This window comes from Miscanthus floridulus, chromosome 5 (genome assembly GCF_019320115.1).
Source record: "Miscanthus floridulus cultivar M001 chromosome 5, ASM1932011v1, whole genome shotgun sequence".
Lineage (NCBI taxonomy): Eukaryota > Viridiplantae > Streptophyta > Magnoliopsida > Poales > Poaceae > Miscanthus > Miscanthus floridulus.
Window position 1 is genome coordinate 144,081,868 of NC_089584.1, and position 15,986 is coordinate 144,097,853.

Consider the following 15,986-nt stretch of genomic DNA (forward strand, 5'->3'; position numbering starts at 1 on the left):
CAACAACACCATTCTGCTGAGGGACATAGGGTGAAGAAAACTGATGTTCAAGACCCAAGGAAGCACAAAAGGTGTCAAACTGAGAGTTTTTGAACTCAGTGCCATTGTCACTATGGATAGCTCGTATGGCATTCTTTGGTAACTCAGTTTGTAACCTCAAGATCAAGTCACGAGCATGAGAAAATGCTTTGTCCTTGCCCTCCATGAAAAACACCCAAGAATAACGAGAAAAATCATCCACGATCACAAGAATGTACCACTTCCCTCCCTCTGAACGAACCCGAGCTAGACCAACAGTGTCCATATGGAGTAGCTCACTGGGTCTCGTGGTCTTGACCTGAGTCATTGGAGGATGGGAAGCAGCCACCATCTTTCCGTGGCAACAGGGATGGCATACCAGATCCTTCTCAAACTTAAGTTTGGGCAGTCCTCGGATCATGTCAAGAGAACTCAACCTCACTAGGAGATCGAAGCTCAAGTGACCAAGTCTCCTATGCCACTTCCACAAATCAAAAGAAGATCCGGCAACCAAACAGCGAGAAGAACCGAAAGACTGAGAGAAATCAGCTCTGAAAACTCAGCCAAAAGGAACAATCTGACAAACTAGATGTCCCTGAGAATCGAGCACATGAGAAAGTCCAGTCTTAAAGCGCACCTCAAACCCATCTTGAAGGAGTTGCGAAATAGAGAGCAAATTGAAATGCAGGCTTGAAACCAAAGCAATGTCCTTCAAGATAAAAGACTCATTGACCCGAATGGTCCCACAAGACAGCACCTTACCTTTGCTATTGTCCCTAAATGTGATGTACTCCTTGTATTGCATGGGGTCGAGGCTGGAGAACCATTTGGAACTTTCGGTCATGTGGCGCGAACAGTCAGAATCAATAAGCCATGTGTTCTCCAGACCTCCGCTCTGCATCAATAGAAAGACAGGGGGTGAGCAAATGGCACAACACTGGGGTTAGTGAAATGAGGAGAATACCAGTGTTGAGTCATTTGCCCTGGAAAAGTGTTAGGAAAAACACCATACATGCCATGTCCCATTGGAGAGAAGCGATCACCACGTGGGGGAAAACGTGGTCTGCTAGGAGTGTAGGACTGAAAGCCACCGTCGCGAGGTCCAGAATCATATAGATCATGACTTGGGCCACGCCGGGCACGACCACCACGTGGTCTCGCCACCTGAGGCCTAGCACCTTGAGGCATTGCACCTCTAGGCCTAACACTGTGCCTTTGAATAGATGGTACATGTACGCCATGGGGAGGACGGTACATGTTTCGGTTGTTCAACTCATACTCGCGCCGCTCATCTCTCTTCCTCCTAAAGCAAAACTCAGCCAAATGACCATCTCTATGGCAATAGTCATAGTGGTACCTCACCTCTCTCTTGGATGGTGGTTGACTCACTCTCTTGTGGATGTGGTTCACTCTTTGAGGCTTTTTGGCTTTAGGAAGGGGTGCACTAGAGATGTTGGGTAGAGTATCAAGTGAGTTCCGAAAATGGTTCGGTTTGGGAACCCAAACTTGCTTGGATGGTGGAGCTTTTGGTGGTTCTTCAAACACACCATCTTTGATCATAGGCTTGGTAGACTCTGGTGGAGGGATCTTAATCAATTTGGGAGTGTTGGTGGGTTTCTCACTTGGGTTCAAACCACTATGTTCACCAACCTTGCCATAGACATGCTCACCCTTCCCACCTATAGCAAAGCCTACTCCCGATGAGTCAGTTCCCCGCCTGAACTGGCTCACCATCATGCCCAACTGAGGCTCACTGCACGACACCTAGCTCAAGATAGACCGAAGTTGTGTGTTTTCTTCCTCGGTTCCCATCTTGTCGTGCCTGCAGGACTCAAGCTCCAACACCAAAGCTTCACATTGAACACATGTAGTGGTGGTGCTATCTGAGTTGGCCTTCTCAAACTTAGCAAGTTTGGCAACCTTCTCTACCAACTCAGATTGCAAGCCTGAGCAGGACTTGCATGCACCGAGCAACCCAGAACGAGACTTCAGCTCATCACATTCATCAAGCAAAACAGCATACTTGGATTGCAAGTCAGAGAGGTTAGACATGTGTATAGCACACTCATCGCACTCCTCCTCCTCTGACACCACTACACCACTCTTGGCAAGCTCCAACTCCTTCAAAGCAACCTCTAGCTGGTCCTTAAACTCTTTTCTCTCACGGGCAGCACGCTTAAGCAACTTATCTTGACTCATCAATGTATCATTCATAGTATCAAGCTCAAGCATAAGTGAGTCAAGTGTAGGCGGTACCTCATTTTCGTCGTCGTCGACGTCGACGTCCTTTTTGAGCTTTGCTCCACCGTCAACCGCCATAGTGCAAAACCCACCACGGTTTGCACCGGCAACAAAGCAGAGATCGTTGAGCTTGTCCACACGCTTCTTCTCAGACTCATCATCAGTCGAGGGAGAAGAAGAGTGATCATCGTCGGAGTCATCGTCGAGGTCACTGAGGGAGGCGAGGAAGGCGCGTTCTTGAGCTTTGGCCTTCCTGCGGTACGCCTTCTTGATCGCCTCCTTGTCGAAGCCGCCCTTGGCCTTGTGCTTGCCAGAGGTGTAGTCGCGCTTATCCTTGCGCTTGCCAGAGTCGTACTTGTTGGTGAAGGGCTTCTTCTTGGGGCAGTGCGCGACAAAGTGGTCCAGATCTCCACATCCATAGCATCCCTCCTTCGGACCACCACTGCGTCGGTGGTTCAAATGATTGTTGTGAAACCGAGAGAACCGACTGATGATGAGTGCCAACTCATCATCCCTAAGAGACTCTAGCTGCTCCTCTGTGACTGACATCAAGCACGACAAAGAGAAAGAAGCTTGTGAAGGGTTAGTCAATGAACTTGAACCACTACCCGAGACCAAAGCCATGGTTGGTGCAGAAGGATTCTTGAGCTTGGCTTGGGTTTGGTAGTCGATCTCTGTGGACTTGAGCTTGCTGAAAAGCTCGTCGACGGTGAGGGTGTCGTAGTTGGCCGACTCGATGATCGCCGACACCTTCACATCCCATACCTTTCGATCAAGGGCATAGAGAAGCTTGAGCGCCCTCTCATGATCACTATAAGGTAAGTTGGCCTTGTTCGCTTTCATTTTGTTGACGATAGTCTGAAAGCGGGAAAACATGGCATCGATGGACTCGCCATCAAGCTGAGAGAAGTTCTCGTACTCGCGCTTGTACGTCTCGTAGAGTCTGGTCTTGACCTGTGCGGTCCCCTCGTGATAGCTCTGAAGCCTCACCTAGATCTCTCGAGCTGTAGTACAATCGGAAACACGCTCGAACTCAGAAAGCGAAAGACTCGAGAAAAGCACACTGCGAGCTTTGCTATTTGTGTTGTGCCGATCCTTGTGATCCTGGGTGGTACGGGCCGCAACAGGGAGCACAACGTACGTAGCCTCCTCGCAAATTTCTCAGACGAGCCAATCAATCCCCTGGAGATGCGCAGACATGCGGATCTTCCAATAAGGATAGTTGGACCCATCAAAGTGCAGTGGTTTGCCAGAACCACGCTCCATGTCGCCTTCGTGGATCACGGACCGATTAAGGTGGAATGATCCTTAACCGGCTCCGATACCAATTGAAGGACCGGAAACGGCGACCAGAGGGGGGGGGGGGTGAATGGGAGCCTCAAATTTCTTTCGAAATCTTTGACCACTGTCCCAACATCAATCCCCAAAAAGCATACACGAAAGACTTGATGACCACGACCCTAGAGAAGGGTGGATGCTCCCTCAGAATACAGCGGGTCACCACAGAGCAAACGGAACACAGATCGAAGCCCAAACGAGCAAACTCCCAAAAGAAAACAGCACTGCTCCTGCAAATATCAGACACGTCCGGTATTATATCGGACACGTCCGGTATTTTTGGACACGTCCGGTATGATCTCGGACACGTCCGGTATTTTCAGCAGCAAGCTGACCAAAAGAGAAAAATCCAAAACCCCGTCAAATGATGTCCAAAAATCATGAAATATTAACCATAGCTCTTTAGACACCAAGGGAAGGTCTCCACCAAATTTCAGCTCAAAACTCCAAAGTAAGAAATATCGGACACGTCCTAGATCATATCGGACATGTCCGGTATGAACGAGCAGTTTCTCGGGAAAAATCAAATCAAGCCATAACTTAATCAAATCAACTCCAAATGACTTGAAACTTTGCACAAGGGTTCACAAGCGAGTAGAAAGGCAACCTCTAAAGGATCATGGCCTGAAACAAACTCTAACTCCATGAATCGAAGGAATTAAAGAATCCCCAAAAAATAGGTCAAGAACTTAAATTGCTCGGATCTGCGATCTCGTGAGGAATTAGTGGATTTCCTTCGGTGGAAAGCTTCTACTCATGTCATTGATCGATCCAAGGCAACAAGAACGAACCAAAACCATCCCAAAACGAAGAAACGAGAGGGGAAACAAGAAGGGACAAAAAGAGCTCGTGAAGTACACCAAAATCACATCAAGAACACAACTACATCATGAATCCCGGAGGGCATACGATGGTTACGGCCACCGATTCCTTCAAAACCAAGTCACAATTTAAGTTGTGGACCTCTCTCATACATCGGAGCAAACTAGAGGAAGAAACCCTAAAGGAGAAAATGAAAACTGGAGGAGGTGAGGGAGATGGGGGCTCCCTCATCCTATTTAATAGGGCTATTACACATTCCCAGTTTTGCCCCTGGATAAAAATGAGTTGAACCGCTAAGCCCAAGGACGTTGTTGTCTAACCCGGTGTAATCTTAATCCGACGGCCACCGCGCCTTCTCATCGGTAGCTTCGCCTCGACGCGAACTCCCAGATGCCGCCACGTGCCATCCGTCCCTCCTCAAAACCTCCGCCCGGGTTTTGAGGCCCAAACCCGTAAACCGTCCATCCGATGGTTTTGAGGTCCAAACCATCAAACCGTCCGCGAATAGCGTACTCCATACGCGTCCCCCGTCATCCGACGCGTGTCACCGCCGTCCTCGACCGGCCGGCCCGCCAAGTCCTCCTGAGCCTCGCTCGACTCACGCGTCCGCCGTCTTGACCCGGTCAACACCGTCACTCCATGTCTTCTTGCACTTGTCGATGTCCCAAGTGTCAGCCACCGCGGCTAGTCACCCGGCCTCTGGGTCCCTCGGTCCAAGCCTCACGTCCGTCCTTCACCGCTCCCGGTCTGTCGGCACGGCACGTCCTCTTGACCTTCACCTCGCCGTCGACCACCACATCCGCGCTCCACACCTGCACAACACAAGCCAAAAGACATGTAGCACACATAGCTTTCGCCATGGTAGGGTTAGTCACCACTCAACCTACTTCGTGGATCACATTAACAATTATTCATCACAAAATAAATACACAAGGATATTTGTCAACCTTGTGTTCGCAGTTTTACATATGACAAAGGCCATTTCACCGAGATCTAAAAAGTCTGAGCAGTCATGTTCCACTCTCACTCAGACGGAGACCTGAGCAGCGGCTGAGCGCCCCTCACTCTGTCCGAAGCAGGCAGGCAGGCACAACTGCACAAGGTGAGTCAGCCTGCATGCACGGCATGGGCATGGCAGCAGCGTTGACCACTGGGCGGCTTAGGTTGCTTAAGCCGCCGATTGCTTGAAAGTAAAACGAGTTTTTGGATATAGGACATTTTTTTTTGTTTGATTGAAACGAGATGTAGGTCATGTTTGATTGACAAATAAGTTTCCCTCCATTTAAAATAGCTCTTATAGCTCATTTTATAGTAGAAAGAAGTAAAAAATTGTGGGATATCCCTAACCGTGTAAAGCAACTGTTTGCATTGGAGCTTCAACCAACCTAACAAAAATGCATGTGAATCACGTATCTAATCTCGCACCAGAGGGGAGACAAAAGCATGCATGCTGCTCCTACACATACAGTGAAACACAAGAGAACATGCGCACGGGAACATCTCCATCGTCATCTGAGCCAGCCGTCTGGATTCTGGAAGGACGTGACGTTTCGTCACGGCGCAAGGAAAAATGTGACCATCGCCATGCTTCACCGTGACATATACGGCACGAGCCGTGGGACGCGTTTCACCCTTATAGTACTGTACACCGTGACCCACTGACCGTGCAACATGATACCGTCTGTTTCTAAATAAATCAACTTCTACGTACTCTTCTAGAATGGTTTTAGGTCATCAAACTTTTCTTAATTTTATAGAAAAGAATATCAATATACATATGACACGAATTAAGTACACATATTCTATGCTGTATCAAGGGTACTGATTTGCAACAATTCAATCTAGAAATTGGGTTATTTGACTATAGAAGTTGTGTATGAAAAAAAGGAACATGGAGGTACTCCCTCCGTTCTAAATTATAAGACGTTTTGGCTTTTATATATTTATAACTTTTGCTATACATCTAGATATATATTATGTCTTGATACATAATAAAAACTATATATTAGAAATATCAAAACGTTTTATAATTTGGAATAGAGGAAACAACAGATATATATATATATATATATATATATATATATATATATATATATATATATATATATATATATATATATATATATATATATATATATATATATATATATATATATTCCCTTCCCTAGAGGCCAGACACAGTTTGATGTGTGTGTCACGGTCTGGCAGGCCAACTACTCCTGGAAAAACGAAACAAATATACGCGTGGAGCTTTTGACTAGTGTAGCTGTAGAGTAAAGTCGCTGCTTGCCATCAGTGGCCAACTGGCCATGGCCACACACAGGACTCAGGAGTAGGGCCGGAACGGCGGATGGACTCTGGCCAAACCAAACCAACACCTCCATGCAGCTGGGGTGGCTCCAAACCCCCTGCACTGCACGGCTGCCTAGGTGTCACCACTCAGCATGCATCCCACGAGAGCCCAAAGTCTGACTAGAACAAGGACAACACCAACCAACACCCTGGTTGTTTGAAGGGATTGAAACCAGCGGAGTGATCTGCCTGCCCTGTGCATTGGTTTGGTTGCTTGCATTGGCCCCGTTCCATTCGCTAAAAAAACAAGTCGAAAAACTGTTCCGATTGATTTGTTGCGAAAGAAAAATACTGTTCCGACTAAAAAATAAACTGAAAAAACGAATTATATGAGAAGCGAATAGGACCATTGGCTAGTGTCAGCGTGCATGTCATCTTCATCCTTCACCCTCAGCCATGGTCCGGTCGTTGCTGCTCTGCGAGCTGCGGCTCTCTCCATGTGTATGCGTACGCACCTCCTGCCTTTGACTACTCCGGAGGTCACGCTGAAAAGTATGGAGCAATTCCTGGATGATGTATATCTTTTTGCTGTACGTGATGTTTTTTCTCTCCCCGTGTTGCTAGCTGGCACAATAACTAACTAAATAAATAAGTGTTTATGCTTGTGCGTCACACACCGATCCACGGTGCCTTGCTTTTGGGGTCAAGCAACCGGCCGGCCGGTCTTGTGCGGCTCCTTTCGCTGCGATCTTGGGGAGGACGTGTGTGACTGGCTGATGCCGTCGTTCGCGTTGGCTGACCGACCTGCAACTGCAACGGCCGTGGCCTGTGGAACCAACACTTGCGCGTGCTACATGGTCCGCACCGCTCGGTGGAGACACACACACAGGTGTGGACGCCGTGCTAGTGCACCCCCATTTTCAGCTCCACCTTTTCCCCGTCTTAGTTGCCACTCACTCCACTCCAGCCAGAGGGATGATCAGAACGGATAGCCCCTGGGATTCCCGTGTCAAATCGTGCCCCGCCCGGCCGTGACAGACACCTGCAGATGGTTTTTACGTGTGCGAAGCTGTTGCTTTCCTATCCTATATTCCTATAGCTGTGAAATTAAGGGCCGCAGGATTCTGAAACCCTGAAAACAGCTTCGATTCTGACGGTTGCGAAGAAGTCAGAAATCCTGGCTCTTTCTCCACCAGTACAAAAAGGCTCCGGTTCCTCAAAATCTTCTGTACTTAGTTTGATACAGACAGGGAGCAAGAGCAAGAGCCGAAGCCGGAAGCAGAGCCACTTGTGGTGCCATACAAAACGTCTCCTAAAGTTGTCACTGCGTGCGTGCGTGGTTTGGCTTCAGGCTCTGTCGTGTGGACGTACGCCTCCATGGAGCATTTGTTCTCCAATTCAACGTCAACGCACACCCGGAACTGCCGCTTACGTATCGACCGAGTTCGACCAATGGACCTCTCCAGCTTGGTCAACCGTGTTTCAACGTGTTTGACCCAACAGAACCACGAGACGAAGACCCTGTACCTGCCGTCGCCCTTTCTAGTGCAAAACATGAGATTCAACGGGTACTTGTGCAGTAGCCGCTACTTGAGGCACCTCCGTCGTAGGAAAGTAACTTTTCTTTTTTGAGATGTATGTGCTCGTAGCCTCGCAGGAAATAAACTTCACACTTGAGAGCTGAGAAGTACTACTCCAGTACTTATCACCGTTCAGTAGTCTGATGATGCTCCTGGGATGGAAATCAGTCTCAGTTTTGTAAAGCATGGGTAACACGATTTGAGTGCAAACGTAACCAGGCAGTTAACAGGAGGCCTAAACAATGACAATGATGCACCAGTCATTGTCATCTAATCCAACTTTCGTGACAACGCAGGTTAGTAATTTATCACGTAACCTGTACAAGAAAAAATAATGAAGCGTGGCATGGCCATGTCCCGATCCTCACCTCATTCCTCACGCTCTTTCCTGCTTTCCAGACGAATCAGCTTTGCGACCCATGCCAATATGCCACGACAGCCATCTCAAACAGCAGCACGCAATCAGCCACAACGTTGAAAAGGCTGGTGGCAAACATGAGTACATGACCACCAAGTGTGATTGGTCATTACTCGTTACAATAGATGAGAATCAAAACCCAACATCGTTCAGTGTGACTTAGACACAAACCACCATATCGTAATAGATGAGAATCATATGAGATGATGCCCATCAGTCCATCACGTTCAGGTTGCAGTTGCAGGGGGTTTATGTCAACCTGATGTTTCTTTTGCATCAGATATTACCAGGGTTCCATGGGCAAAGAATTTGATGATTCAGGCTACCAGGCACAAAAGCAAAAGTTGAGAAAAACAAAAAGAAAGGAAACGAACGAACTCTGAAGTTATCATCATAGGAGAATTTCACTCGAGTCCCATGGGCCATGGCACGGCCCTATATATATTGTCTTAACAAACGGCCACACTGAAATGGCTGAGCAGGAGCATTAGCAGGCATTGTGTCTTCTAATATTATAATCAATGGGGATGCAATTTACAGCTCATGTACTGGCCATTGGGATGGTTCACCCAGAGCAGAGCTTTTCAAGAGCCATGTTCTCGTCGCCATCAACACTCTTCAGGGTACTTCTCACCAGATCCTCTGGGAAGCCCATCTCAACCAGCTTCTGCACCTGTACACAAGTGCAAACAAAGGGTGACCACCACCGCTGGCAAACACATACATGTCTTGTATACACAATGGAATGACATGTATACACAATGGAATGATAAACAGTGTTCACAGTACCTTCTCTTCCATGCCAGTTGACGCACTCTTTGCGAAGGCCTCTGTCCAGTAGCGAGCCGTAGCAGCAAATGTTGGATAGTCACGCAGGTACTGTAGAAACATATCGGCATAAATAAATTAATTGGGACGAGGTCTGCAATAGCAATTCAGTTAAGTATCTCATAAGTTCATCTACAGCTCTGTTGGGCTGCTGTTCCCGTTCATCATTGATGTGAAATTTCAGATTTTATGCTTACATCCAAGATTGCAGTGAATATAGATTCAGTTAGGTATCTCAAACTACAGCTCTATGGGGATGATGTTCCCTTCATTATTGCAGTGAAATCTCAGATATTACGCTTAAATTATGCCTCACCTGACACACAGTACAAACTCCAGAAGGCAATTACTAAGGCCCATCCTAATGCCTGGGCTGGGACTGCCCTATTGGCCTAGTCTGGCTAGCAAAGTAACAAGCATCAAAATATCACTGGTACACTCCAACAGAAAACACCTAGCTGTGTTGCTGGACAATCGGCAGCTTTATTCACTACATTTTATGTCAAATATGGGGTACTTATTTGGAATTGCCCATCCTTCAGCTCGGTCCAGGACATGCTTTCGCTTGGGCTTGTTTGGCTGATAAGCCATGGCTGAAAGTACTGTTGGCTAATTTGGTGTGAGAGAAAAATACTGTTCGTTGGCTGAAAAAACTATGGCTTATAAGCCAAACAAGTCCAAGCGAACAAGCAGATTACCACAAAGCAGTGTGGACCAAGCAGTGTGGACCAAACTAATAATAGTTTGTTGAAAACCTAATTGAACAAACTTACACCCTATCTTACAGCCCAGCATCTGCATTAACGCTACACAGAGAATTAGAAAGGCGGCAAAAGCTTTGTCGTATTTCTATTAGACAGAACGCTGCACAGAGAATATACAGGAGTAATTTAACAACAGGGGAAATCCATAATAGAGAGAAAAAAGTTATCAGATGTCATAACCACAAACAGATTCACTGGTGTAACATTACAACTATACAATTGCCAAGAGTGCTGCAGGCACTGGCTCATGTGATGAATGCTACAAAACTCACTTTGAATGGACATGCCCACTTTGCTGCCATTCATCAACCAGGGCCACAATGAGACAGTTGTGCATAAGTATCAGTCGTTCCTTTTTATTTTCAAAAAATGATAAATAGTCATTCCGATTAGCTCCCAACCAACTGTAGCTTCACTGGTGATATTGTAATGCACTAAAAATAGAACCAAATAGGAAATACTCAGTTCAGACCTGTTGCGCAACAACAGCATCCTGAGGATCATCAGGTGCAGGGGAAGAAAGCAGAGCTTGAAGGGAAAGGAGCGCCGTCTTCAAGGTAAGGGCTGGGCTCCACTGATCTTTCAGAATGTCCAAGCATATTGCTCCATTTTGGCTGCTGATGTTAGGGTGCCTTCAAAATAGATTGGAGGAGAAGTAAGAGCTGTACTAAAGAAATGGATATAAAACACCCATCACCGCTAGTTGTACTTATTCATGATCAGAGGACACCTATCAACTCACATATGAAGGTACATTATGTAACCAGGATGATATTTCATCAATACAAATACAAATAACATAACAGGTAGTGAACTTGCATACCATACTTTGGTGACGAACTGCATCTTCGGAGGCTCAAAGGGATATCCACCTGCCAACCAAAGACCAAAGGCCAATCAGGCAGTAGCACTTGCACACTGTATTCTCTGACTTTTACTTTTGTATCCCCAAGTAATTAGCACATGACCGTACACAAAGACATTCAACTCTGGGATTAAGTAACGAAGGAGATTATTTGCATCCCAACAGACAAAACTGAAATGCACGTGAAGACTTGGAACATACGGATACATCTGCCTGCTGAGATACGGTGCTTCACTGCACAACGATGCAAAGGTGAATCTGCGATGCCGCCAACGAAGGTGAACCCACACCCTAACCCGGAATCGGGACCAGCCAGATAGCGCGGAGGGCGCAGACAGCAAACCCTAATCCGCCCTAAACCCCTCTCCGAGAGAACCAATCGCGCGCCACAGCAATCTACCCGCCCACGAATCGCCCGGAGGAGTGGAATGGGATCCCACGCCCGCGAGGAGGGATATCCGGGTAGGCCAAACAAGGGACAGAGAAGGGGATCCGATGGAGGAAAGCGCTGGAGCGGAGGAATCAGGGGAGGAAAGATCGGCGGGTTGCTCACCGGGGAGGCGGATGTCGATGACGAAGGTGCCGCCCTCGTAGGGGCTGTCGGCGGGCCCGGCGATGGTGCCGGTGAGGTGGGAGATGTTGGCGCCGTCGTGGAGCGCGATGGAGACGCCCGACACCTCCCGGTCGCGATTGCACTCGGTGAGCTCCTTCTGCACGCGCGAGACGTCCACCATCCTCGATCGATCCCTCCTTCCTTCGTCGCGGCGCCGCCGTCACCTCCTGGCTCTGCCCTCGGGAGCGGCGCGATGGGATGGGAGGAGTGTGGCCGTGTGGGGGTGGGAGGATCAGGAAGCGGCAGCGCCACCGCCACGCTATTAATAATTCGGCCAATAGTCCTTAATTACTCTGGTATTATAGTAATATATAATCATCCTCTAGATTAGTAATTAGTAATTTGTTTGTTGGATGAGCGGAGAATCTTTCGGGTCTAGAAGTTTGGCTGCTTGCCTTGCGCTGCCGGGAATTCCTGATCCCTTCCCTGCGGTTTGTTTGTTTAGTTCATTCGTCCAGTGTTTGGTTCTATGATGATGGGGCTATTGGACTACTAGGGGTGTCCGAGACGATGAGAATACAACTCGATTAACAAGTCTTTTTTTCTGCGAATCACGGTATAAGAAGCCACCAAAAGTGTCTCATTGTCGGCAAGAACATTAACTGACACTAAAAGAACAACGCTGTTATTTTTTTTAATAAAAAATATGAACATCTATGTCAGAGATTTAAATCTGGATGGACAGGTTTCACTACGAGAAATCCAACAAGTTGAGTTAGCACAAACCACATCGTGCTATAGCTATACATCTAACCCGTGTAAGTCAGATACTTAAATTCGGGTGCATGAGTTCCACCATAAAAAACCCGACAAGTTGAGTCACCACAAGGAACCTATGCGAGACAAGTCATTTCCACTCTATTACTTTAGCAAGAAGAAACTAGCGAGTATAAACCCCAATATGCTCTAGCTATATATATCTAAACTAGCATCATGCTTTCATAACCTTGCTTTATGAGGTCACACGGTGCCCGGCAAAACAACCATATTTGCGCTACACTTCTCTTGTTTAGCTGAACCATTTATACATAGTTGGTTAGAGCATCTTCAAAAGTTTTTTCTAAAATCCACTCTCTAAATCATTATTTAAAGTTATTTCAATAAAAAAACTCGACCCGCGGGGTAAGACAGCTCCCGGGTATTGTGCTTAAGAAGAAGACCTTCTCACGCAGGTCAAGAACACTCGCTATATCTTTTCACCCTCCGACAACTCCTCTATGTCTTGTGTGCACTCTAGGGATTTTGACTAGCGAGAAATTTGAAATAGAGAATATAATATTTAGATATCTAATTAGAGAAGTTGTTAGAGAGTTTTTTTATCAGAATCTTTACTTCTATCAATTAGGAAAGATATAAATATGTTTTTGGAGTTGCTCTAACAATTTTTAATAAGTTGAATGGTTGAGTAGCCTAAATGAGCTATAAGCTATGGTGTTTGGATCAGTTAAAGACATAGATTTTTATAGCGGCGAGCAATTTAATTTTAGTCATCCATACTGTTGGATATATTATGGTCTTAGCCCATATAATATTTAATAGATCAAATAAACTTTATGGCCCGTAATAATACGTGATATATGGTTTAATACCGTACGAGATTTTGACAAGATGTTGACTCGGTTTATATGGTTGGATATTGTCTATCTATATTGAGAAGATGAAAAAAGGCCATGGGCGTGGCATGGCGTGGCAAGGCGGGGCGGGGCGGAGCTGTTACCGCCGTCTGCGTCCGCATGCCTTCTTCGTCTCCTGTTCTCCTCCTGAGCTTCATCGCTTCCCCACCGCGAGCATATATTCCGAGCTCCTCCGTCAGTCATTCTTCTTGGCTTTCACCACATATTCAGCTGCTCCTGATCTCCTCCTAAGCCTCTTCGCTTTCCCACCACGAGCATATATTCCGGCAGGCGGCGAGCGGACGGGACAGGGGTGGTTTTGCCACTCAATCTACATAATTATGAGAGTTACTCTCTTTTATGTTGGAGGCGGCTTCATTGCGGGAGTTTTCGCCTGTTACCGTCATCTACGTCCGCACGCCTTCTCCGTCTCCTGATCTCTTCCTGAGCCTCTTCGCTTTCCCACCGTGAGCATATATTTCGAACTCCTCCGTTAGTCATTCTTCTTGGCTTTCACCACATATTCAGCTTCTCTCTGGTTCTCCCCATCCCGATTCCTACGTGCACTAGAACTGGAAGAGTAGGGCCTTCGAAATGCCTGCCGTCTTCGAGTTCACCTGCTCGAATGAAGGGCAACAATCACGTTTTTGGGGAGTGTTGCTGACAGCACGACTACTCGCTACGTCTTCTTCCCGATGCCGGCGCACGTTGAAGGTTCTCAACTGATCGGCGCTGATCGGCACTGCTTCCCGTCTGCACTGCAACGAGCGGGATGATTACAACGACATGCACTATGTCATCGAGTGCATCCGGCTCTGTCGCTGGGTATGTTTCTAAAACGAATCTTCTAAGATCTTGGCTGTTAATTCTTAGTTTGAGTATCATCTACATGCTCGTCACATTTAAGACACACAAGCACATATATGATGTCACCAACATGATCATTTCGTTTAATGTTTTTTCTAGATTAAATTGCTGCTAAAATTGACTAATATTCTAACAATCTAAAAATGTGATAGGCAATTTTTGGTAGTTAGCTTTGCGAGTATGCTGAAACGAATGTCTTTGAGGGCACTCATTACATGAGGTGGTGGCAGAGGTGCATTCTGTGGTTGACTTCTATGCACTGCTATTTTATTGCTGAACCTAGGGTTGTTGGGCCGCATACTCCTGATGAGGAGCGTGCATTCAAACATGTTGACAATATGTTCAAGACAGCAATTCTGAGCGTGCTAGGAGACTCCATAGTTGATGCATATGTGCCAGACTGGTAAAGAGATGTGGGATGCACTTTGAAAGGATCTAAACAATGCCTAGAGGGGGTGAATAGGCATATCTAAAAAATTCTACACAAAACTGAAAGTCACTGGTCAGCAACTGTCGGAAGTCCTGACAGTTTGGGTCGAAACTCCCGACGTCGTCAAAAGTTCTGGCGCAAACTGTCAGAAGTCCCGACGCCTACGAGAAATATACTATAAGTGCTAAACTGAATTTTGTGACTTTGATAACTTACAACCCCACTTCCTAGTGCTAAGGTAATGCATTGGAGTTGCTCCTTTGACGCCAAAAGGTCACCACTCCGTAGATCGAGTCCAAACCCTAAGAAAATCTTTAAGGAGGAAGAGACACACAAGAATAAAAGTGATAGCACAAGCCTCAACAACAACAAGCACGCGGGACACAAGGATTTATTCTGAGGTTCGACAACCCCACAAAGAAGCTCATACATCCTCGTTGTTGAGGTGACCACAAAGGTCGAAGTCTCTTTCAGCTCCTTGCCTCTCTCAAAGCAGCCGGTCACTCGAGGTTTCCATTAAGAAATCGAGGGTAATGTAAACTTCCCAAGGCTCTTTCACAAGATGGAAGCTCTTGGACGATGCTTAGCCGGCTAGGGGCAAAGCCCCGAGAGTAATAGACATAAATCCAACCGGCTTGATGAAGAAATCAAGTGCTCAAACTTGCCAAAGTGATGCTCTCACTCAATCCACTCTCCTTTCACTCAAAACTCTAGGGGAATCAAAGATTGGAGCAAAGGGGAGAGGAGAGGGGAGTCTTGAATGCTTGGGAGTTGTTTTGGCTGTGAGTAGGTTGCAATCAATGAGTAAGTAATGGTTAGAAGAGATGAGAGAGCTATTTATACTCAAGTTAGAAATCTAACCGTTCAGATCTATGTCGGAAGTTCCAACGCAGATCTCGAGACTTCCGACCTATAAAGAAAACATTGCTCATGCAAGGTTAAAGTCATTGTGAACACGTCAACATTGGAACTCCCCATGTACATCAGGACTCCCAACATATGTCGGGACTTCCGATGCGCACGGTCTGCAAGGCAACCAGGTGGCCAGGTGTCAGGACTCCTGACCTGAGTTGGGACTTTCGACAGTCGGGGCTCCCGACGTACATCGGGACTTTCGACGGGCGTAGTCAACCAGCTAGCTAAGTCCAGGTGTTGGGACTCCTAACTTGGGTGAGGACTTTCGACGGCCGTAGTCACCGTGCAGGCTAAGTGATTGGGCGTTAGGACTTCCGGTGTGAGTCATGACTTCCGACGGTCAGGAGTTCCAGCTTACGTTGGGACTTTCGACACCAAAAGT

General features: G+C 46.9%; 1 protein-coding gene and 1 pseudogene across 1 annotated transcript; both read right to left on the reverse strand.

Annotated features, from left to right (window-relative positions):
• Positions 1–1,374: 1,374 nt before the first annotated feature.
• Positions 1,375–3,525, reverse strand: LOC136455615 (uncharacterized; annotated as a pseudogene).
• A 5,549-nt stretch (positions 3,526–9,074) lies between these two features.
• Positions 9,075–12,164, reverse strand: LOC136453955 (ubiquitin-conjugating enzyme E2 27-like). Its single transcript, XM_066454502.1, has 5 exons — positions 11,720–12,164; positions 11,125–11,173; positions 10,774–10,933; positions 9,499–9,588; positions 9,075–9,382 (listed from the first exon to the last, which is right to left on the reverse strand). Exons 1-5 carry the CDS (start codon positions 11,898–11,900, stop codon positions 9,275–9,277), a joined length of 588 nt encoding a protein of 195 aa, XP_066310599.1. The 5' UTR covers positions 11,901–12,164; the 3' UTR covers positions 9,075–9,274.
• Positions 12,165–15,986: the final 3,822 nt, after the last annotated feature.

Coding starts and splice junctions, on each gene's coding strand:
- LOC136453955 (XM_066454502.1), bottom strand. CDS start 11,900: ATGGTGGACGTCTCGCGCGTGCAGAAGGAGCTCACCGAGTGCAATCGC. Junction 11,174..11,719: donor CATCGACATCCGCCTCCCCG/GTGAGCAACCCG, acceptor TTTGGTTGGCAG/GTGGATATCCCTTTGAGCCT. Junction 10,934..11,124: donor CAGTTCGTCACCAAAGTATG/GTATGCAAGTTC, acceptor TCTATTTTGAAG/GCACCCTAACATCAGCAGCC.